General features: G+C 32.5%; 1 protein-coding gene and 1 long non-coding RNA gene across 2 annotated transcripts in view; one reads left to right on the top strand and one right to left on the bottom strand.

Moving 5' to 3' along the window:
* Positions 1-24,701, bottom strand: part of LOC127726928 (muscle calcium channel subunit alpha-1-like) — a 141,308-nt gene that overhangs the window by 37,452 nt on the left and 79,155 nt on the right. The window contains exons 20-29 of the mRNA XM_052234316.1: positions 23,957-24,016; positions 22,190-22,296; positions 21,741-21,828; positions 20,786-20,893; positions 15,112-15,164; positions 12,969-13,115; positions 12,322-12,523; positions 11,580-11,738; positions 10,367-10,477; positions 10,092-10,175 (exon numbers count right to left, since the gene is read on the bottom strand). Of these exons, the coding sequence (XP_052090276.1) occupies positions 10,092-10,175; positions 10,367-10,477; positions 11,580-11,738; positions 12,322-12,523; positions 12,969-13,115; positions 15,112-15,164; positions 20,786-20,893; positions 21,741-21,828; positions 22,190-22,296; positions 23,957-24,016 (1,119 nt within the window). The remainder of the gene's footprint in view (positions 1-10,091; positions 10,176-10,366; positions 10,478-11,579; positions 11,739-12,321; positions 12,524-12,968; positions 13,116-15,111; positions 15,165-20,785; positions 20,894-21,740; positions 21,829-22,189; positions 22,297-23,956; positions 24,017-24,701) is intronic.
* LOC127726944 (uncharacterized) lies at positions 3,427-4,360 on the top strand. Its single transcript, XR_007993723.1, has 3 exons — positions 3,427-3,473; positions 4,112-4,216; positions 4,322-4,360. It is a non-coding gene; the product is annotated as an uncharacterized LOC127726944 (long non-coding RNA).

Genomic DNA, 24,701 nt, shown 5'->3' with positions numbered 1-24,701 from the left:
TTATGTAGTTAAACTTCCATTCTGGGATATTTTTTGAAATTATCTCGTTTCAACAAAATTCACCCAAATTTGAATATAAATTAATCAGCCAATATATACAACTCTTTAAATGTTAAACCATCATCTAGCCAAGTACGGAGAGAACAGACAAATGTTTTCAACTAAATGTCAAATATTAATCAATAAAGTATATATGTCACTCTGCTAAAAAGTAGCAAACCTAGTTCTCTACAAAAGAAAATATAAATCTAAATGAAGAAAAGACAAATGAAGATGTAAAAGACAAAGAACACCTATATAAATGTATGAGCATGGTCTTGACAGTTCTATTTCAGAAGCAACTTTAATAATGCAAGGACCAAAGCACTAGCTTAATACAAACACACAGTTACTTTATCTGACAAGATAACAAATGGTCTTTACAACTGATTAGATAACACATAGTCATTATCACAGACAAGGAAACACAGTAATTACCATTGATAAAATAACATAAAGTCATTACCGCTGACACAAGATAACACATAGTCATTACCACTGACAAGATAACACAGCCATTACCATTGACAAGATAACACAGCCATTACCACTGACACAAGATAACACATAGTCATTACCACTGACAAGATAACACAGTCACTACCATTGATTAAATAACATAAAGTCATTACCACTGACACAAGATAACACATAGTCATTACTACTACACAAGATAACACATAGTCTTATCACTGATATGATAACACAGCCGTTACCATTGATGAAATAACATAAAGTCATTACCACTGACACAAGATAACATATAGTCATTACCACTAACACAATATAACACATAGTCTTATCACTGATAAGATAACACAGCCGTTACCATTGATGAAATAACATAAAGTCATTACCACTGACACAAGATAACACATAGTCATTACCACTAACACAATATAACACATAGTCTTATCACTGATATGATAACACAGCCGTTACCATTGATGAAATACCATAAAGTCATTACCACTGACACAAGATAACACATAGTCATTACCACTAACACAATATAACACAGTCATTACCACAGACAAGATAACACAGCCATTACCATTGATTAAATAACATAAAGTCATTACCACTGACACAAGATAACACAGTCATTACCACTGACAAGATAACACAGCCATTACCATTGATAAAATAACATAGTCATTACCACTGACACAAGATAACACATAGTCATTACCACTGACACAAGATAACACATAGTCATAACATTGATGAAATAACATAAAGTCATTACCATTTACTCAATATAACAAATAATCATTACTATTGATGAGACAACACCTAGCCATACCAATATCACACCCTTCTTATTACAGCAGATACAAAAGTACATATTTAATAATGTCTGATAAGATAAACCTATTTGTCACAGCTGACAATATACCACTCCTTCAAGATATCTCCATTTCATTACAGCTGATACCACATATAATTTGGACTAAACTTTAATTAAAGAGAAAAAATGTACAAAATTTAGTCAATAAACAGCTAGATTGATATTGCAGTAACAAACAGCTGATCAGGTACATCTCTAGACATTAGAGTAACAGCTGATCAGGTACATCTCCAGACATTAAAGTAACAGCTGATCAGGTACATCTCTCTAGACATTAGAGTAACAGCTGATCAGGTACATCTCTAGACATTAGAGTAACAGCTGATCAGGTACATATCTATACATTAGAGTAACAGCTGATCAGGTACATCTCCAGACATTAGAGTAACAGTTGATCAGGTACATCTCTAGACATTAAAGTAACAGCTGATCAGGTAAATCTCTATACATTAGAGTAACAGCTGATCAGGTACATCTCTATACATTAGAGTAACAGCTGATCAGGTACATCTCCAGACATTAGAGTAACAGTTGATCAGGTACATCTCTAGACATTAAAGTAACAGTTGATCAGGTACATCTCTATACATTAGAGTCACAGCTGATCAGGTACATCTCTAGACATTAAAGTAACAGCTGATCAGGTACATCTCCAGACATTAGAGTAACAGCTGATCAGGTACATCTCCAGACATTAGAGTAACAGCTGATCAGGTACATCTCTAGACATTAGAGTAACAGATTATCAGATACATCTTCAGACATTAGAGTAACAGTTGATCAGGTACATCTCCAGACATTAGAGTAACAGCTGATCAGGTACATCTCCAGACATTAGAGTAACAGCTGATCAGGTACATCTCCAGACATTAAAGTAACAGCTGATCAGGTACATCTCTAGACATTAAAGTAACAGCTGATCAGGTACATCTCTAGACATTAGAGTAACAGCTGATCAGGTACATCTCTAGACATTAGAGTAACAGCTGATCAGATACATCTCTCTAGACATTAAAGTAACAGCTGATCAGGTACATCTCTAGACATTAAAGTAACAGTTGATCAGGTACATCTCTAGACATTAAAGTAACAGCTGATCAGGTACATCTCTATACATTAGAGTAACAGTTGATCAGGTACATCTCTATACATTAGAGTAACAGCTGATCAGGTACATCTCCAGACATTAGAGTAACAGTTGATCAGGTACATCTCTAGACATTAAAGTAACAGTTGATCAGGTACATCTCTATACATTAGAGTCACAGCTGATCAGGTACATCTCTAGACATTAAAGTAACAGCTGATCAGGTACATCTCCAGACATTAGAGTAACAGCTGATCAGGTACATCTCTAGACATTAGAGTAACAGCTGATCAGGTACATCTCTAGACATTAGAGTAACAGATTATCAGATACATCTTCAGACATTAGAGTAACAGTTGATCAGGTACATCTCCAGACATTAGAGTAACAGCTGATCAGGTACATCTCCAGACATTAGAGTAACAGCTGATCAGGTACATCTCCAGACATTAAAGTAACAGCTGATCAGGTACATCTCTAGACATTAAAGTAACAGCTGATCAGGTACATCTCTAGACATTAGAGTAACAGCTGATCAGGTACATCTCTAGACATTAGAGTAACAGCTGATCAGATACATCTCTCTAGACATTAAAGTAACAGCTGATCAGGTACATCTCTAGACATTAAAGTAACAGCTGATCAGGTACATCTCCAGACATTAAAGTAACAGCTGATCAGGTACATCTCTAGACATTAGAGTAACAGCTGATCAGGTACATCTCTAGACATTAGAGTAACAGCTGATCAGGTACATCTCTAGACATTAAAGTAACAGCTGATCAGGTACATCTCTATACATTAGAGTAACAGTTGATCAGGTACATCTCCAGACATTAGAGTTACAGCTGATCAGGTACATCTCTAGACATTAAAGTAACAGCTGATCAGGTACATATCCAGACATTAGAGTAACAGCTGATCAGGTACATATCCAGACATTAGAGTAACAGCTGATCAGGTACATCTCCAGACATTAGAGTAACAGCTGATCAGGTACATCTCTCTAGACATTAAAGTAACAGCTGATCAGGTACATCTCTATACATTAGAGTCACAGCTGATCAGGTACATCTCTATACATTAAAGTAACAGCTGATCAGGTACATCTCCAGACATTAAAGTAACAGCTGATCAGGTACATCTCCAGACATTAGAGTAACAGTTGATCAGGTACATCTCTAGACATTAAAGTAACAGCTGATCAGGTACATCTCTAGACATTAAAGTAACAGCTGATCAGGTACATCTCTCTAGACATTAAAGTAACAGCTGATCAGGTACATCTCTAGACATCAGAGTAACAGCTGATCAGGTACATCTCCAGACATTAAAGTAACAGCTGATCAGGTACATCTCTAGACATTAGAGTAACAGATTATCAGATACATCTCTAGACATTAAAGTAACAGTTGATCAGGTACATCTCTATACATCAGAGTAACAGCTGATCAGGTACATCTCTCTAGACATTAAAGTAACAGTTGATCAGGTACATCTCCAGACATTAGAGTAACAGCTGATCAGATACATCTCCCTAGACATTAAAGTAACAGCTGATCAGGTACATCTCTAGACATTAAAGTAACAGCTGATCAGGTACATCTCCAGACATTAAAGTAACAGCTGATCAGGTACATCTCTAGACATTAGAGTAACAGCTGATCAGGTACATCTCTAGACATTAGAGTAACAGCTGATCAGGTACATCTCTAGACATTAGAGTAACAGTTGATCAGGTACATCTCCAGACATTAGAGTTACAGCTGATCAGGTACATCTCTAGACATTAAAGTAACAGCTGATCAGGTACATATCCAGACATTAGAGTAACAGCTGATCAGGTACATCTCTAGACATTAGAGTAACAGCTGATCAGGTACAACTAATAAAACATTGACCGACTAGACATTGCAGTAACAGGTAATCAGATACACCTAATAAAACATTGGCCGACTAGACATTGCAGTAACAGGTAATCAGATACATCTAATAAAAAATTTGGCCGACTAGACATTGCAGTAACAGGTAATCAGATACACCTAATAAAACATTGACCGACTAGACATTGCAGTAACAGGTAATCAGATACACCTAATAAAACATTGACCGACTAGACATTGCAGTAACAGGTAATCAGATACACCTAATAAAACATTGGCCGACTAGACATTGCAGTAACAGGTAATCAGATACACCTAATAAAACATTGACCGACTAGACATTGCAGTAACAGGTAATCAGATACACCTAATAAAACATTGACCGACTAGACATTGCAGTAACAGGTAATCAGATACACCTAATAAAACATTGGCCGACTAGACATTGCAGTAACAGGTAATCAGATACACCTAATAAAACATTGACCGACTAGACATTGCAGTAACAGGTAATCAGATACATCTAATAAAAAATTTGGCCGACTAGACATTGCAGTAACAGGTAACCAGATACACCTAATAACACATTGGCCGACTAGACATTGCAGTAACAGGTAATCAGATACACCTAATAAAACATTGGCTGACTAGACATTGCAGTCACAGGTATTCAGATACACCTAATAAAACATTGGCTGACTAGACATTGCAGTAACAGGTAATCAGATACACCTAATAAAACATTGGCTGACTAGACATTGCAGTAACAGGTAATCAGATGCACCTAATAAAACATTGGCCGACTAGACATTGCAGTAACAGGTAATCAGATACACCTAATAAAACATTGGCCGACTAGACATTGCAGTAACAGGTAATCAGATACACCTAATAAAACATTGGCTGACTAGACATTGCAGTCACAGGTATTCAGATACACCTAATAAAACATTGGCTGACTAGACATTGCAGTAACAGGTAATCAGATGCACCTAATAAAACATTGGCCGACTAGACATTGCAGTAACAGGTAATCAGATACACCTAATAAAACATTGGCTGACTAGACATTGCAGTTACAGGTAATCAGATACACCTAATAAAACATTGGCCGACTAGACATTGCAGTAACAGGTAATCAGATACACCTAATAAAACATTGGCCGACTAGACATTGCAGTAACAGGTAACCAGATACACCTAATAAAACATTGGCTGACTGGTAACTTTTTTCAAAGATACATCTAACTTGGTACTGTTTTTCCAACAATAAAACTAACAACTGATATTCCACAACTAATTAATAATAATACTATAAATAGTGAATCAGGTATCAAAGTTCAATAATACTTTTCATCAAGAACCAAAAGATGATTAATTCTGAAGATAAGGTTCATTTATACAGAATTATTCATGAAATCTAAAGATTCAACTGGAATGATAAACATGAAATTCAGAAAATAGAAGACAGGACTTGGAATATAGAATTTAAGTATGAATTTATATACTAGGAAAGTCTTATAAACAACATGAATGGCCTGCCCTTATAAAACATCCTAATGATAGAGCATTCATTAATGTGCAGGGTAATTATGCTTGATGTAAAATCAAGAATCTTTTCCATATGATAAACGTATTATGTTAGATTAAGTTATCAGAAATTAAAATAATGTAAAGCGCTTTATAGAAGCCAGCAGATGCCTTATTTTTCATTTGCATAAATTGATTGGAGTTTTTCTCCTTATTTATATAATTTGGAATATATATATGTCCTGTTCAGGGAAAAAAAACATATATCTTCGTTTAACTTCAGAAATGAAAGCAGAATTTGCATTCCAGTTTTAAGCAACATGAAAACATATGACATAACACATATCAAATGGCGAGAGGAAATGCCTCTTCCTTACAACTGTGCTGTGCAAATTGTTTTCATATCAATCAAAACTTACAAAATATACATTCAATTCTTACATTTACAGAAGAGTTTATATAGCAGTTTGTGAATATGAAAATCAGAGTTAAGAAACAAGAGTCATTTGCACCAAATCAATTACAAATAGTTAACCTGTTGTTTACACTGTATGGATAATGGCATACACTTTAAAGTGGTAACCAGTTTTCACATGAAAATTTGTAATAGTACCCAGAGGCATATGATCCAGCAAATAATATAACATACTGAATAAAATAAAGAATTATTGTGAATATAATGTGGCAATCTGACCAATGGACCAATTCAGAAAGCTGACCCATGTAACATTTCAGAAATAGTCCTGTATTATGGGAAGGTCACTGTTTTAGACATTCTGATTGGTCCAAAGTGTCATTTACCAGGATGCTGAGAAAGTGCAATGTCATTCATGAAGAAGGAAGTTTATTAAATGTTCCATTGAACCTGTAATAAATCATAGCATCATTGAAATGGAAAACATTGTACCATGGTAAACAAAAATCATCATACAAGGTTCTGAATAAAATGATTTTTGTATGAATCAACAAATTTTACATTCAACACTCTAATTGATAATATATATGTCAATATTAATACATATATACAGTTCTATGTTAAAAAATCTACAACACTCCTGAAAATAAAATATTACTTTTTATTATTAGAGTAATGTAAAGATATGAAGTTTTAGAAAATGATTGAAAAGCTTACGTCGATCTAATGACAGAAAAAAAACCACAACAACATATCTAAGAGCTATTATTACATATATGTGCAGCTGCCTTAAAAAAGCAAAATATAGTGATGGATAAAAACCTAGTCAAAATCTACATCTTACTTTCTCCTATAGTTTGACATTCACAATCCCTTAAGTTCTAACAGAAGTGTGATCTATAAGATTCATTGATTGTTGCTTCCTTAACGTCCAGTAGCAATGATCTAAAAGAGGGAGCTGTTCACTGCAGAATTCTTTAATCATAATAATTTTTTTTATATTTAGAAAAAATTAAAGTGTGTTGAAGTAGGTATTGCAAAAGTAAGAGCCATCGAGTATTTTTATTCATTTAGTATGTAGAAAAAATTGCCATGGTAACTATTGTGTTCATACCGTAGTACTGTCTGAAAGAAAAAAAATGATTTTTTTTCTTTTAAAGCCAATCTGCTATGTTAATATTATGTTGTTCAATTCTGTAGTACCTTAAATTGATAACCTTTTTGAGCAACAGTTAATGTTTATGAAAATGTAATATCAATGGAAACTAAACTGGACACATTCTTAAAGTCAAATTATTTGCTGTCTTATATATTTTATTTGTACTCATAACAAGCACTCAGAATTCTGGCCAATGAATCAAACTTTATAAATGCTTTGTCATAAAAATATTTAAGAACCTTCTCCCCTCCAAAAACAACAACCATTAAATCACTGGCTTAGCAATTTACTAACTATAAAAAGCTTCTTATCAAACTAAGTAAAACAATGATTTATTTTTTGAATAAGGGTATTTATCAGCTATTTCATATGGAACAATTAATAACAATATAGAAAACACATGTTTCATTTCTATATAATTACATTACATGTATGCTTCATTATAATACGTTATTTTAATTGGCTAACAGCAATCTCGCGTCATTCCGAAATTAACCTTCATTTCAAAATGAAATGTAACATTCATGATGACACAAGCTTCCACAATAAAGTGCACAGGTAAATAAAAGGAAAACTTGATAGAAATCGTGTTTTCATGATCCTAGCCAAAAAATGTAATTATTAGTATTGAATGCTTCTTTTAGTAATTTTATATGGACTGTGCGCACATTTTTAGAATGAAGCGTGGAAGTCCGCACTTCATGCAAAATGTACTTCAGTCAACAATTTTACACCCCAATAAATTTACTAATTCTTAATTATATATTAGACAACTATTCTTATTTTATCAAGGCAATCTATTCTTATTTTATCAAGGCAATCTATTCTTATTTTATCAAGGCAATTTGAAAGTTTAGCAAAAATGATTGTAACAGGATGCTATAATGAAGTCTCCCAAACAAAATCCCCATAAGTATAAACCCCTAAGGACTCTCCTCATTGAATAAATTGAACAATAAGTTCAAGGTTAAAGATCAAGGTCATAATTGACCATTGACCTTCTGATATTTCAGTAGGCCATATGTTCCCATATCATTACATAAAAACCCCCATGTGTCTAACACTAACTGTTACAAGTTATCATCATTTGAAAATAAACAAGCATTCTGAGAGTATTGCATGGCAATACATAGTCCCCTACCGGTTAAAAATTTATTGTACTGGAACAAAATGCTAACTTGATCTATAACTTAACATGGTGTAAATTATATAACAAATAACAAGTCCATATCTTCAAGCATAACGAAAAAAGTGTAAAAAACTGATTATTTAAGTGAATTTTCGAAGTCCAAGGACCATAACTCTGCACAAAATCATCAGACCGAAACAAAATTCGAATTTGATCTGTAACTTGTCATGACAAAACTATATACCAATTTTCAAATCAATATCTTCAAGCTTAACGAAAAAAAAGTGAGGAAAACTGATTATTTGAGTGAATTTTCTAAGTCCAAGAACCATAACTCTGCACAAAATCATCAGACTGGAACAAAATTCGAACTTGATCTGTAACTTGTCATGATAAAACAATACATCAAATATCTAATCAATATCTTCAAGCACAAAGAAAAAAAAGTGTGGAAAACTGATTTGCCAGACTGACGGATGGACAGACAGACAGACGGACGGAGTGCAAACCTTAAGTCCCCTTTGACTTCGTTGGTAGGCGACTTAAAATCTTAAAATCCCAAAGGGTTCTATAGTAAACCTCTCCTTTCTTATGGACCCTCAAAGTACCCCTTCAGAAACCCCACTGCAAAAACAAAACCCTGATTGCACCACTAGACATGTTAGTCTAACATATTCTAGAACCCTAAGTTAATCTGACAAGCAGTTTTGGAGAACGGGTGCAGACAAGTTCAAATTCAAAAGTGGCAGATGAAAAAGAAGAAGAAGAAGAACCAATAAGTCTGCAAACTTTGTTCAGGAGACTTAATTAGAAAATTCATTAGATTCAGGATTTTTTGTAACTTTTTTCATTCATTGATGAGGTTATTTTTTTAAGACACACTGAGAATTGTCAAACTATAGAGAGTAAAAGTGTAGATTGCTCTAGGCAGAAGATGCAGCTAGCCTTCTACCATTCTGACTGTGGGAAACGTTAGTGATTTAATTAAAAACTTAAAAATAAATACAGAAATGACTTACCTTAGAAGTCTAAATACAAGGCAAGGCAGGTAAAATTTACAATTTTTGTCAAGCTTCTTTTCAATTTTCAACATATATATATCATACATATCAATCCTTCTCTTGTATATTTTTACAAAACAGCTCCAACTAAACACTTGTGGGTTCTTCTCAATAGTCATTTAACAAGGTTATCAAACAAAAGAAATATCTTGATGACATGTTTGCAGTGAAGCAGATAAGATTTTTTCAAGCAAAGAATTATTGCATGAGAACTTTTCTACTTACATTTTTATATAGGTATGTTATTATAAAACTCAACAGGAATAAAAAAAAACATATTCAAATATGAAAGGTAAGCTATAGATACTCTGCAAGACAATGGCTGAGAGAAATCAGGTAAAAGAGACAAAATTCTGAACAAGACAAGAAATGAAGTGCAAGATGAATTCATATGATGTGCATCAACTCATTTAGATCTGAATCACTCAGATACTTACATTTACTTCTGTATATATAATATCTATAAAACTTCCTAGGACTATGATGAAATCAAATACATTCCATGGATCTCCAAAGTAGTTCTGAAAAAGCAGTCATACAGGATTTATAGAAAAACAGACAAACCATTACAAAAATAATGTAATTCACCAACCTCAAAATTTATTTCATAAAATCATCTTTAGGCGTCATCAAATATTAAAGTTTTATCTTGATTTAGAATCTGACCGTCCTCCATGATGTCTTCTTATAGATGAAGTATAGATGTTCTTACCTTAAATCTAAATGCCATAAGTTTGAGTATAAATTCTATTGTAAATACACCAGTGAAGATCATGTTAAGATAATCTAATGCTTTGGAATATGTTTCGGACTGTCCATCATACTGAAAAATAAAATATAGCATCAATAAATTACTCATTCAGTAATACAAGGTTCTGAGGGCACTGTTATAAATATCACTTGCCAATCTTTTTCAAATATCCTCTCTCTCGAGTACCAATCTTTTAACAGAAACAAAATATTGGTAAATGGTTCCACTTGCTGCTGTCAGTGTAAAAGTGTAATGTTGATCGCCAAAAACTAAAATCCATTGATCAGTAAAATACAGAAAAAAAATCCTAAAAAAATCATACTTTTTTCTTCAGTTGCTATTTCTTGATCTAGATGAAGCTTATTTCCAAGTTTCAAAATATTCAATGAAGGTTTAACAAAGATAGTATAGAGTAATCCAACACGGTATGTAAATGTTAACTGCAAAAAAATCTAAGTCATTATCAATAAACTATCGAAAAAAGAAAAAAAAAAGATATTTTCTAAATTTTGCTGCAGATATTGTCTTTTGATAATAATAAAGCTTCTGTCCAAGTTTCATTCAATTCCATGAAGGTTTGACAAAGATATAGATAGAAAAAAACATTTACTTCAGATTGAACCTAAATGTTGACGACACCAACTATATAAAGTAGGAGCGCTATGGCTCACTTCAGCAAACTAAATGTTGTAGGCTCAACAAAATACAATTTGTGATTCATATGTAGATATCAACTTTATATATATCAGGTATTGCTCAATTTTAAGCATACATAGAAATTTTAATTGTTTGTAATGTTCATTTTGATTTTGCTTTGATGGTGTCACAAACTTCAGGGCATTATAGATGGTCTGAAATTACATGCGCAAGCACAAAATAATAGATAATCAATGGTTTTTCAAACGAGAGTGTGTTTCTTAGTTACAATCTCATAGAAGGGCAATAGTCCTGGGATAAGATGTAGCCGAGAAACATCCTAAAGTTTGAAAGACCATTGATAATCTGTCAATTGCTTTTTTCCTAGGCTTATGATGTCATTCATTCTCTTCCTACGTGACTGAGAAAAACCCATATCACTCGAGTAGTGTGATATGATAAATTATTACAAAAAAATATAAAAGCAAAATTAAAGAAAATAGCGATAAATGTATTTCTTGCAATGTATGTTACTGACCTTTAAAGCTAATATAACAGTGTTCAACATAATGAGTGTAAAGATTCCATATTCAAATGCTTGAGAGGTGACAAACCACCATATCTTGTACTGCCACCTAGCCTTTGGTATGTATCGTCTCATTGGTCTCGCTTTTAATGCAAACTCTATACATTTTCTCTGCAAGTGTATAAAAACAGTTCATTAGTAGTGTGTATTCCATGCAACGCTACAACATAAAAGGTTGGCTTAATTTTACCAAAAAATTGTAGATTAGATTTCATATCTAGACTGAACAACATTATTAGATAGAGTTCGGTGAAATGACCTCCCACCAGTATAAAAATAAGGAGATGTGATTTGATTGCCAATGAGACAACTATCCACCAAAGTTCAAATGAGTTGATGGTAAACAACTATAATCAGACTATAAACCTTGTTTTTATTGACTGATTTATTGTTGGTGTTTTAACGCCACTTTTAAGAGCCACATTTGGGCTATTTCGTGGCGGCCAGTTTTTATTGGTGGAGGAAGCCGGAGTGCCCAGAGAAAACCACAGACCTTCGATAGGAAAACTGACAATCCTAGTCAATTAAGATTGGAGTCGAGTGAACTCGCACGAGCAGGGTTCGAACTCACAACCTCAGTATTGACTGGCTAGTGATTACAGTAGTAGAACTACTTAGACCACTTAGCCACCAAGGCCCCCCTTGTTTATAAACAAGTTAAGTAATCATCTATTCTATATATTCAAACTCTCACCTGATTTTTATCTAATTCACAATTTTTGTATTCCTGCTCTCCTTCATTCTGAAAGGTGACGATGACAAAACCTACGAAGATGTTAACCATGAAGAAAGCGATCACAATGATGTAGATAAAATAGAACACAGCTACTATTGGACGGAAGTTGTGTTTTGGACCAAGATCTTCTTCTTGTGAATCTATAGATATATACAGTAATCTACAAAGTAAAAAGATAAAATGTTAGCCCTTATGTGATTCTATAGATATATACAGTAATCTACAAAGTAAAAGGATAAAATATCATTTTCAAGATACAAACTAGATATTTTTTTGTAAGATATGAATGCTCCCATTTGCAGACTAGTTGTTAAATTTTCATTTCTGAGAATTTATAGAAAGTGATGTGTACTAGGACTGATAAAATTCAAACTTAAATTTTGAGAAAATTGTTCAAACACAAGGATTTGCAGACTTGATCTATCAAACTGAATATATTTATTTGTTTCTAGTATGGTTTTATATTGTTGAACTGAATATACTTATATGCTTCTAGTACGAAAACGTTGAGAGTATTTAATGATCAGAATTCTGTATACCATAAGCTCTGTATTTTGTTGATTAACTGACTTTTATATAAAGTATCCACTATCCAAAATACTTACTGTGGCCATCCCTCAAATGTAGCCACTGTAAACAATGTGAGCATAGCCAAATGTACATTGTCAAAATTTAGCTCATTATTGGTCCATTGTCTATCTTTGATTTTTGGATTATCAATAGTACCATCAGGGAAAACTACAAATTCACCACTGAAATATATATATACATATGTGTCTATTATCTATTCAATTTTGTAAATCTAATTCAAGATCTATCTCAATTTTAGTTCAAGTATTTCATAATAAGTGATCATTATAAATAAGAAGATGTGGTATGAGCGGCAATGAGACAACTCTCCATCCAAGTCACAATGTATAAAAAGTTGTTATAGGTCAAAGTACAGTCTTCAACACGGAGCCTTGGCTCACACCAAACAGCAAGCTATAAAGGGCCCCAATGACTGATTATCTAGGTTTGTGCGAACATAAATCTGTTATATTTTGTGCCTATACCAAGTCAGACCATCTTTACCATGTTTTGTTCATTGTTGATAGTATTTGTTTGTATGTCTATTTTTTCAGAGGAGTTGGGTGTCAGCAGACAACATGAAATTCGTCGGACCGTCGGACAAATGCAGTGAATAATGGATCGGTCTGGTAAAATTTTGTTGAATTCCTGTCCGAATGTCCGATGTTGTTTATCGTTTGGTTTTGTTTTTTATTATCGTATTTCTGGTAGATTACTACTTCTGTTGTATTTTCAAATTTATATATGAAAGTATTCTAACTTTTGGCAAAATAAGTTTTTTATTTCATTAGAACGTGATGAAAGTTGCCTTAAGTAAATTTGTAATCCATTTATTGCATTAAAAACGTCATATTCCTTTCCAAATAGCATGTCAAATATCGTTTATTTTTGTAAATTTTCTTCGTCCGCCATTGACTTATTTTGTACAAACTACGGATCAGAGTCGGAATTCACAAGAAACAGACCAGCTATGAACGAAATCCGGATTCTTAAGATGTTGACTATGGACGCATGAATGGCACAGCTGACAGAACAATATAGATCCCAAAAGGAAAAATACGCATTCCACACGCACTAACATACTTTTGGTTAGATCTACTTGATTAATGTATATATTTCCATGTCTATTCATTGTTTCAATTTATTAATTAAAGTTGCTCAACTCTGGGACTATTATACTAATATCATTATATTATGTCGCAGCTAAACTTTGTTAAATTTATATATCTTTTTAATGAGAAACACTGAATTTCATAATAATATAACAGAGTAGTTTTTTAATTGAATTTTAATTGATATAACAACTTTCTTTTCCTTTTTGATATAAAAAAGTTCTTTTTTTTTTATTAGTGATAGATATTAAGTTGGTAGTTTCTGACAAGAGGACTAATATAATTAATAACAAATTTATAACAGGCTGTACACACAGAAAGATCAGTGCATATTCCTGAAATGCATTCAAGCAATTGTGCACAACTTTCATCAAAATATACACTCTTGTCACATGATTTTGTTTTTGTGTATTTTGGAGAGGAGTAGGGCACAACAAGTCATAAGTTTGTTGTATATTGTCAGATAATATACAATTAGATGTACAAAAAAATTGGTCTGGTAAAGCTAGGTTGTTTACCAGACCAAATGTCCTGTAAAAATAAAATTCATTCGTGTAGTCTATGTCGGTGGTTGCTATGTTATGTTGTACCGTGTAGCATATGTCGGTGGTTGCTATGTTATGTTGTACCGTGTAGCATATGTCGTTGGTTGCTATGTTATGCTGTACCGTGTAGTCTATGTCGGTGGTTGCTATGTTATGCTGTACCGTGTAGTCTATGTCGGTGGTTGCTATGTTATGCTGTACCGTGTAGTCTATGTCGGTGGTTGCTATGTTATGCTGTACCGTGTAGTCTATGTCGGTGGTTGCTATGTTATGCTGTACCGTGTAGTCTATGTCGGTGGTTGCTATGTTATGCTGTACCGTGTAGTCTATGTCGCGGGTTGCTATGTTATGCTGTACCGTGTAGTCTATGTCGATGGTTGCTATGTTATGCTGTACTGTATATATTCGATAATTTCGGATTTCATTTTAACAGTATATTCAAGTAATCTTAAAAAAATATATTGTGTGGTCTCTGAGGGAAATTACAGCACGAACAGAGAAGAATGTATAAGGTGACTTACTGGCATTCACTTTGTACTTCTTTTGATTCATCTGTACAGCTGTGAAATTTTCCCTACAACAGATTTCATAATTCATATTACAATCTATAAAACACTAATAACAAGATTATAACAGAATACATTCATTCAATTTTTGATCACCATTGAAGGAAGTAAAAGGCTTTAATGTTAGAAACAATAAGTTTTGGAAATGTTGACAGGAATAAGAGCAATTGTTGGTATACTTCAATGAGACACCAACCCAACAGGAATGTAACTAACATGATGTTATAGATGATCTACAGGAGTTTATACGTACCTTAAACAACTGTACTCCTATAACGGAGAACATGAAGGTCAGTAGGAATGTAACCAGCATGATGTTATAGATGATCTACAGGAGTTTATACGTACCTTAAACAACTGTACTCCTATAACGGAGAACATGAAGGTCAGTAGGAATGTCACTAACATGATGTTATAGATGGTCTACAGGAGTTTATACGTACCTTAAACAACTGTACTCCTATAACGGAGAACATGAAGGTCAGTAGGAATGTCACTAAGGGATCATAGATTTATTCTTACGAGGAAGCTCCGAGCATGCTCGGAGGATGCTCGGAGCTTTTCAGTAGGCTCTTCTCAGCAGTTAATGTGACAATAATTATCATGATCCATTAAGATGTCAATCAAATCTATAGCACTTTTATAATAAGGAAAGTAGAGCATTATAGAGGAAGCTCCATTAACACCTGTGTAAACATCTGGTCTATTCAAACAAATCTTGCATTAATTTTACAAAACTATAAAATAGATGAGAAATTCTTCAATATTACTGTACAATGCTTGGTATCAAGTCTTCACAGTCACAGAAAGAAAATGATTTCAAAACATTTTCTTAATAATTATCATTCTTTTTCAATACACATGATATAAAAAAACACTCAAATTTTATATTTGAAATATAAATATATTTTAAATTTATACTATATAAAATGAAATATAAAAGTCATCAAAGACGCAAACTATGGTTATTGATTTATAACCATACTACCAAAACATAGTACATTCAGTTTCATACGAAAAAGGGTTGATCTTTTTTATATTCCATTTAATTTGACAGTTGTTTGAAATAAATCCTCCATTTCATTGCAGAAAATTTTTTTGAGACGCAAACATGTTTCTTGGGTGTTTCAAAGCAATAAAAATATATTATATTCTACAGGGAAAAAGGGGGAGAGAATTTGATTGGTTAACTTCTGGTGATGTTTACTTTCTTATATGCACTGAAAAGTTATGCTATATTTTCACTGTAGTACAGGACATTTACTTATGTCAAGTATTTCTTTATTTAAAACATAGATAAATTCTGCACTTTTTTTTTGAAATATAACAATCATGACAATTAAACAAAGACTTATAGGGGGAAAATAATTTTACTCATGCCAAGTATTTCTTTATTTAAAACAAAGCTAAATCTGCACAATTAAAATAAAATGCCAAGTAAAGAGAGATGTACTAGAGGGAAAACAATGGTGGTATTACCCCCTCAAACCAGGCATCCACTAATGAATTAAAACTTTTCTTAAAGTAGCCATAATTTTCTATAAAAGAACTTAGTTTGCTATTTAAAAAAAACATATTACCATTGTTTAGTTAGGGGCATTACTTAAACAAGTAATTTTCAAAATTACCTATCCAAGTTATGTTGAAAACAAGGCTGTTTCAAATATTACTTCTATATCATGAATAAGTAACTTCTGTTAATATTATTTTTATAGGTGTTCATTCATACAGGTTTTACTAGCTTTAACAAATTTTCACAGACATCTGGTTATTTTCCCCATGAAATATACTTGTAAAGCTATTTAAATCCTCAACAAGCACTAATTGCTTTTCTGATGCCACACTTCTTGGTCAAAGATTGGCCTCTTGGGGCTATTATAATATCATTTCCCCTTAAAATCTTAGAGATAGACAGTTATAACTAGATATGGAACCTTTAATTAAGACTTGAAGTTATTTATAATTTGAATCTTAATCGAAAGCAATTACATATATTCCTTAAATAATTGTAAGTACTAAGTTTTTTGAAGTTGTATAAAATAATTTATTAAAGTAATATTTTTGTCATTATTTTTTAAAGTAACCTCTCTATACTCATCTAAAATTGGATAAATACTTAATTTTATTTAATGAAATGATATAAAAATTCTTGAAAACTACATTTAGTCCATGCTTTATTTGTCATTTAAAATAACTATTGAGTTATTAAATAATTTTTAAAAACAAAAAATATTTATAAAAGTGACTAAAAAAAATTACTTGTTTAGTATCGCCACCTGACTGCTGTTTGTGTCTTGATAACTTTTATGTAGCATAATATCTATTTTTAAATCATATCATCTAATTATAAAATTTGAGAATTTTTTTAATTATAAAAAAAGGAATGATTATTAAATATAATAAGAAAATATTTAAATGACTTTTACTTTTTGTGGAGACTTGAGATTTCTTTCTAAGCATTACACAGCACTGTTGAAGAATTTCTAATCTATTTTATAGTTTTGTAAAATTTAATGCAAAATGTATTAGAATAGACCAGATGTTTACACAGGTGTTTATGGAGCATCCTCTATAATGCTCTACTTTCCTTATCATAGAAGTGGTGTAGATTTGATTGACATCTTAATGGATCATGATAATTATTGTCACATTAACTGCTGAGAAGAGCCTACTTAAAAAGCTCCGAGCATCCTCCGAGCATGCTCGGAGCTTCCTCGTAAGAATAAATCTATGATCCCTAACATGATGTTGTAGATGGTCTACAGGAGTTTATACGTACCTTAAACAACTGTACTCCTATAACGGAGAACATGAAGGTCAGTAGGAATGTCACTAACATGATGTTATAGATGGTCTACAGGAGTTTATACGTACCTTAAACAACTGTACTCCTATAACGGAGAACATGAAGGTCAGTAGGAATGTCACTAACATGATGTTATAGATGGTCTACAGGAGTTTATACGTACCTTAAACAATTGTACTCCTATAACGGAGAACATGAAGGTCAGTAGGAATGTAACTAACATGATGTTATTGATGGTCTACAGGAGTTTATACGTACCTTAAACAATTGTACTCCTATAACGGAGAACATGAAGGTCAGTAGGAATGTCACTAACATGATGTTGTAGATGGTCTACAGGAGTTTATACGTACCTTAAACAATTGTACTCCTATAACGGAGAACATGAAGGTCAGTAGGAATGTCACTAACATGATGTTATAGATGGTCTACAGGAGTTTATACGTACCTTAAACAATTGTACTCCTATAACGGAGAACATGAAGGTCAGTAGGAATGTCACTAACATGATGTTATAGATGGTCTACAGGAGTTTATACGTACCTTAAACAACTGTACTCCTATAAAGGAGAACATGAAGGTCAGTAGGAATGTCACTAACATGATGTTATAGATGGTCTATTGGAGTTTATACGTACCTTAAACAATTGTACTCCTATAACGGAGAACATGAAGGTCAGTAGGAATGTAACGAACATGATGTTATAGATGATCTACAGGAGTTTATACGTACCTTAAACAACTGTACTCCTATAACGGAGAACATGAAGGTCAGTAGGAATGTCCCTTACATGATGTTATAGATAGTCTACAGGAGTTTATACGTACCTTAAACAACTGTACTCCTATAACGGAGAACATGAAGGTCAGTAGGAATGTCACTAACATGATGTTATAGATGGTCTACAGGAGTTTATACGTACCTTAAACAACTGTACTCCTATAACGGAGAACATGAAGGTCAGTAGGAATGTCACTAACATGATGTTATAGATGATCTACAGGAGTTTATACGTACCTTAAACAATTGTACTCCTATAACGGAGAACATGAAGGTCAGTAGGAATGTCACTAACATGATGTTATAGATGGTCTACAGGAGTTTATACGTACCTTAAACAACTGTACTCCTATAACGGAGAACATGAAGGTCAGTAGGAATGTCACTAACATGATGTTGTAGATGGTCTACAGGAGTTTATACGTACCTTTAACAACTGTACTCCTATAACGGAGAACATGAAGGTCAGTAGGAATGTCACTAACATGATGTTATAGATGATCTACAGGAGTTTATACGTACCTTAAACAACTGTACTCCTATAACGGAGAACATGAAGGTCAGTAGGAATGTAACTGACATGATGTTATAGATGATCTACAGGAGTTTATACATACCTTAAACAACTGGACTCCTATAACGGAGAACATGAAGGTCAGTAGGAATGTCACTAACATGATGTTATAGATGGTCTACAGGAGTTTATACGTACCTTAAACAATTGTACTCCTATAACGGAGAACATGAAGGTCAGTAGGAATGTCACTAACATGATGTTATAGATGGTCTACAGGAGTTTATACGTACCTTAAACAATTGTACTCCTATAACGGAGAACATGAAGGTCAGTAGGAATGTAACTAACATGATGTTATAGATGGTCTACAGGAGTTTATACGTACCTTAAACAATTGTACTCCTATAACGGAGAACATGAAGGTCAGTAGGAATGTAACTAACATGATGTTATAGATGATCTACAGGAGTTTATACGTACCTTAAACAATTGTACTCCTATAACGGAGAACATGAAGGTCAGTAGGAATGTCACTAGCATGATGTTATAGATGGTCTACAGGAGTTTATACGTACCTTAAACAACTGTGCTCCTATAACGGAGAACATGAAGGTCAGTAGGAATGTCACTAACATGATGTTGTAGATGATCTACAGGAGTTTATACGTACCTTAAACAACTGTACTCCTATAACGGAGAACATGAAGGTCAGTAGGAATGTCACTAACATGATGTTATAGATGGTCTACAGGAGTTCATACGTACCTTAAACAATTGTACTCCTATAACGGAGAACATGAAGGTCAGTAGGAATGTCACTAACATGATGTTATAGATGGTCTACAGGAGTTTATACGTACCTTAAACAATTGTACTCCTATAACGGAGAACATGAAGGTCAGTAGGAATGTCACTAACATAATGTTATAGATGGTCTACAGGAGTTTATACGTACCTTAAACAATTGTACTCCTATAACGGAGAACATGAAGGTCAGTAGGAATGTCACTAGCATGATGTTATAGATGGTCTACAGGAGTTTATACGTACCTTAAACAACTGTGCTCCTATAACGGAGAACATGAAGGTCAGTAGGAATGTCACTAACATGATGTTGTAGATGATCTACAGGAGTTTATACGTACCTTAAACAACTGTACTCCTATAACGGAGAACATGAAGGTCAGTAGGAATGTCACTAACATGATGTTATAGATGGTCTACAGGAGTTCATACGTACCTTAAACAATTGTACTCCTATAACGGAGAACATGAAGGTCAGTAGGAATGTCACTAACATGATGTTATAGATGGTCTACAGGAGTTTATACGTACCTTAAACAATTGTACTCCTATAACGGAGAACATGAAGGTCAGTAGGAATGTCACTAACATAATGTTATAGATGGTCTACAGGAGTTTATACGTACCTTAAACAACTGTACTCCTATAACGGAGAACATGAAGGTCAGTAGGAATGTCACTAACATGATGTTATAGATGGTCTACAGGAGTTTATACGTACCTTAAACAATTGTACTCCTATAACGGAGAACATGAAGGTCAGTAGGAATGTCACTAACATAATGTTGTAGATAGTCTTTACTGCCACTATCACACACTGTACTACATGCTAAAAAACAGACAAATATCATATAGTTTTACTGCTAAAAAACAGACAAATATCACATAGTTTAACTGCTAAAAAACAGACAAATATCACATAGTTTTACTGCTAAAAAACAGACAAATACCACATAGTTTTACTGCTAAAAAACAGACAAATACCACATAGTTTTACAACTAGAGTATAAAAGTTAAATAGAATTACACAAATACAATATTCTCCATTAAAAAAATCATTTTTCTGCACTTAATAAGTCAGGAATTGTAAATTTTAAATATAAATTATATGAAATTTTAACCCCTAATTATAATAAAGTTTGCTTATATGATGGGTTTTCAGGGCAAACATCTGAAATTACCTGATAGAAATGTCATTTTTTAAATAAACAAGAGACTTCTAAGAGCCTGAATCGCTCACGTGTCAAATATTGAAATAATAGGCAAAAGTTAATAAAAGTTTGTCTTTTAAGAGCAATAACTATTATAAGGGATCAGGCAATGGTTTATATAAAGATTTGCCTGATAGTTACAGTCACATAAGATTTTTTGTAGATCTTGTCTGGCTGATCATTTTTTCTGTTCATAGTTTCGATCTATCTATTATACTTTTCAAGCTAATGGGCAAACACTCGAAAACAAGTAAAATATCGTCATTTGAGGGCAATAACTCCTACAAAGAGTCCTCCAATAGTTTCGATCATATTAGGTTTTTTTGTAGATCTTGTATAGCTAATAATTCTTGCTCTCACAATTACTACCTTACAACCAGTTTTCAAGATAAAAGGCAAAACTTATAACGTAATTTAAGGGCAATAACTCCTATAATGAGTGATCTGATAGTGTAAGGTGCATACCTTTAGTCCTTTGGCTCTGTTTATAGCTCTCAATGGTCTCAATACTCTAAGCACCCTAAGAATCTTCACTACAGATATGGTTTGATTTCTGAAAACAAAAATTTACAGTAAGTCACCTATTTCTATACAATATTATCATTATGAATAATAATGGTTTTTTTTTACTTTCTTTCAAATTAGAATCTTTTCATAATAACTGATCTTAGAGGGATAAATAATCAGAGGAATATTCAAATCAAATCAAGGTTACCAGAATACAAATAGAGGAAATAACATCAATTGATGAATGAATATTTTACATCCCAAATATCAATGAAATTAATCTGAAATTTCACTTTTAAGCCTATAATAATAAATCTCCAGATATTTAGAGGGTGCTGCTGTTAAAGAGTTTATTCTGTACTACCTAAAACTTGGTCAACATAAGAACTGGAGACTGAATTACTCACTGGAATATAAAAGATATCAACGATACAGCAACTACAATCAAATCTAAGATGTTGAAAAAACTACGACAGAATGATCCTTTGTGCCATATCAGACCATATGTTATAATCTGAAAAAAATATATATATTTAGTTATAAAGCATATTAGCCTCTGTGTCAAGATAAACCATATGTTATAATATAGTAAAAATATTTAGTTTATAATAAGATTGGTCATCACTACTGTTGTGGTTCTATTTTCACAACACATGTGCTAAAGTTTGTTTTCTGGGGATACATGATTGTTTTTTTGTGTTGAGGAAATAACCATGAGGCAATTGTCTGTGTCATTCTTGTGGATACCATAAATTACTTGAAAAAGTCTGTCAGAAATTTCTAAACCAAAGATCAAATTTACGTTAGGAAGAAAATTCTGATGAGAGTTTTGAAGGCTTTCATCCTACATTTTATTTTTCAGACTTATTCATCAGTTATTTCCGATGACAAATTTAAAAAATATTCGTATAGGGTTCCGCTGAACTCTGTGTCTCGCCTTTGCTGCTGTCAGTGTAAAAGTGTAATGCTGACTTAAAAAGTGAGTCCATTTAATCGGTAAAATTTAGAATTTAAAAAAAATCAAACTTTTTCTTTAGATGCTTTTTCTTGGTCTTGAAGATTAGCTTCTGTCCAAGTTTCATAACAATCCATGATGGTTAACAAATTTATCATGTCGAAAAAATGTAATCCCAGACTGTCTGTAAATGTTAACTGTACAAAATTAAGTCCATCTATCATAAAAGTACTGAATATGAAAAAAAAAATATATTTTCAAAAGTTTGCTTCAGAAATTATCTCTTAATCAATCATAAAAAAATCTTCTGCCAAAGTTTCATAAAATTCTATAAAGATTTGACAAAGTAATTATTAAAGATTAACAAACTTTAACACAAGACTGTATCTACTTGTTAACTGTAAAAAAACTAAGTCCATTTATCAGTAAAATGCGGAAAAATGAAAATAGATATTTTAGAAATTTTGATCTTGATATTGTCTTTGAATCATAAACAAGCTTCTGCCCAAACTTCATAAATTGTCTGAAAAACTTTAACCTTAGACTGAGCCTGAGTGTTTACTGTAAAAAAAACTAAGTCCATATACATGTATCAGTAAAATACAGAAAAATAAATAAAAATATTTTCAAAATTTTGCTCTGGGTACTGTCTTTTGGTCATAAACAAGCTTCTGTCCAAATTTTACAAAATTCTACGAAGGTTTGATGAAGAATAAAATTTATATTGTTTGATGTTGTTACCACCCACCTAAAAAGCAGCCTACCAGAAAAAAAATTTTCAAAATTTTTTTTTCAAATATTTTTTCCTGCTCTTACATCGTTTTCTTGTCTAAAACATGTAACTTAAGTTGTTGGCTAAAAAAAAAATCCCTACCTACCTACCCAACGCTACAAGTCATAGGTATGCAACATCAAACAAGAAATTTATTAACAGTAGCCTTGTTGATGTCTAAAAAACTTTCACAACAGACTGAACCTAAATGTTGACTCCTCCCATGCCGAAGACGGAATCTAGGATTGCTATGTCTTGTTTTGCGATATAAATGTCTCAGGCTCGACAAAAATCAATATGTTTGCTTGCTAAAATTGGTAAAATTAAAAGAGTACTGTGAAAAACCTTTCAGTGGAACATACGTTTCAATTAAGTTACTTCCCCTTTTGTCTATTTTTAATAATTTTTTTCGGCTATCTATACTATGGTTTATATTACAATACTTACTTTGATGAGAATTTCAACAGTGAAAATAGTGGTGAAAAAATAATCAAATTTATTCAGAATCTGAAATAGAAAGTAGAAACTTCTTCAAAATCAAAATTAATCAAAGAAGAAATTAATCATTAAGAAAATTAACAATTCTAAACAAAACAATATGGACATATATAGATTTAACCTTTACACAAATCAAATGTTTTAATATGGTATATTTACTCGTAACAAATAATTACATGAATGTTTAATTTTGTATTTTTCGAGCTGACAACCCTGATCTGTACTGTCCAATGTCTAGTAAGACTTCTAAAAATATTACTTTAGAGTTAGGGTTAACTTAATTTTAGCAGATGCTTTTTTCCTGTTTAGTCCTTTGTAGGCAATTTCGATGCAATTATTATCGCAATTTTCTAACTTTGTTTTTGTATTCATTAATGTTTGAAATGGTTTTTTTTTCTACTCACATAAGTCGCAAAAATGAAATTATTAGTTTACAGTAAATTGAAATGGATCATCCAGTCCACATTATAAACTGATATTTATTGATTCATATAATGTATTCAGAAATGAACACTATCAATACAGAAGTTTTCGGATAGAGACTGTTTCAACATGGAGGATAATAAAGTCTTATCATATGACATTTTTCTATGAATCTGCTTAATCTTTCTCCCCAATGAACAAAGCAAATGGCATGATTTTAACAGAAACCACTAAACAATTTTAACAACTTTTCTAATTTCACCTTGCTGAA

Source organism: Mytilus californianus, unplaced genomic scaffold, assembly GCF_021869535.1.
Source record: "Mytilus californianus isolate M0D057914Y unplaced genomic scaffold, xbMytCali1.0.p SCAF_19, whole genome shotgun sequence".
NCBI lineage: Eukaryota > Metazoa > Mollusca > Bivalvia > Mytilida > Mytilidae > Mytilus > Mytilus californianus.
Note: the sequence above shows the minus strand (reverse complement) of the source record. Positions and strands in the feature narration are given on the sequence as shown.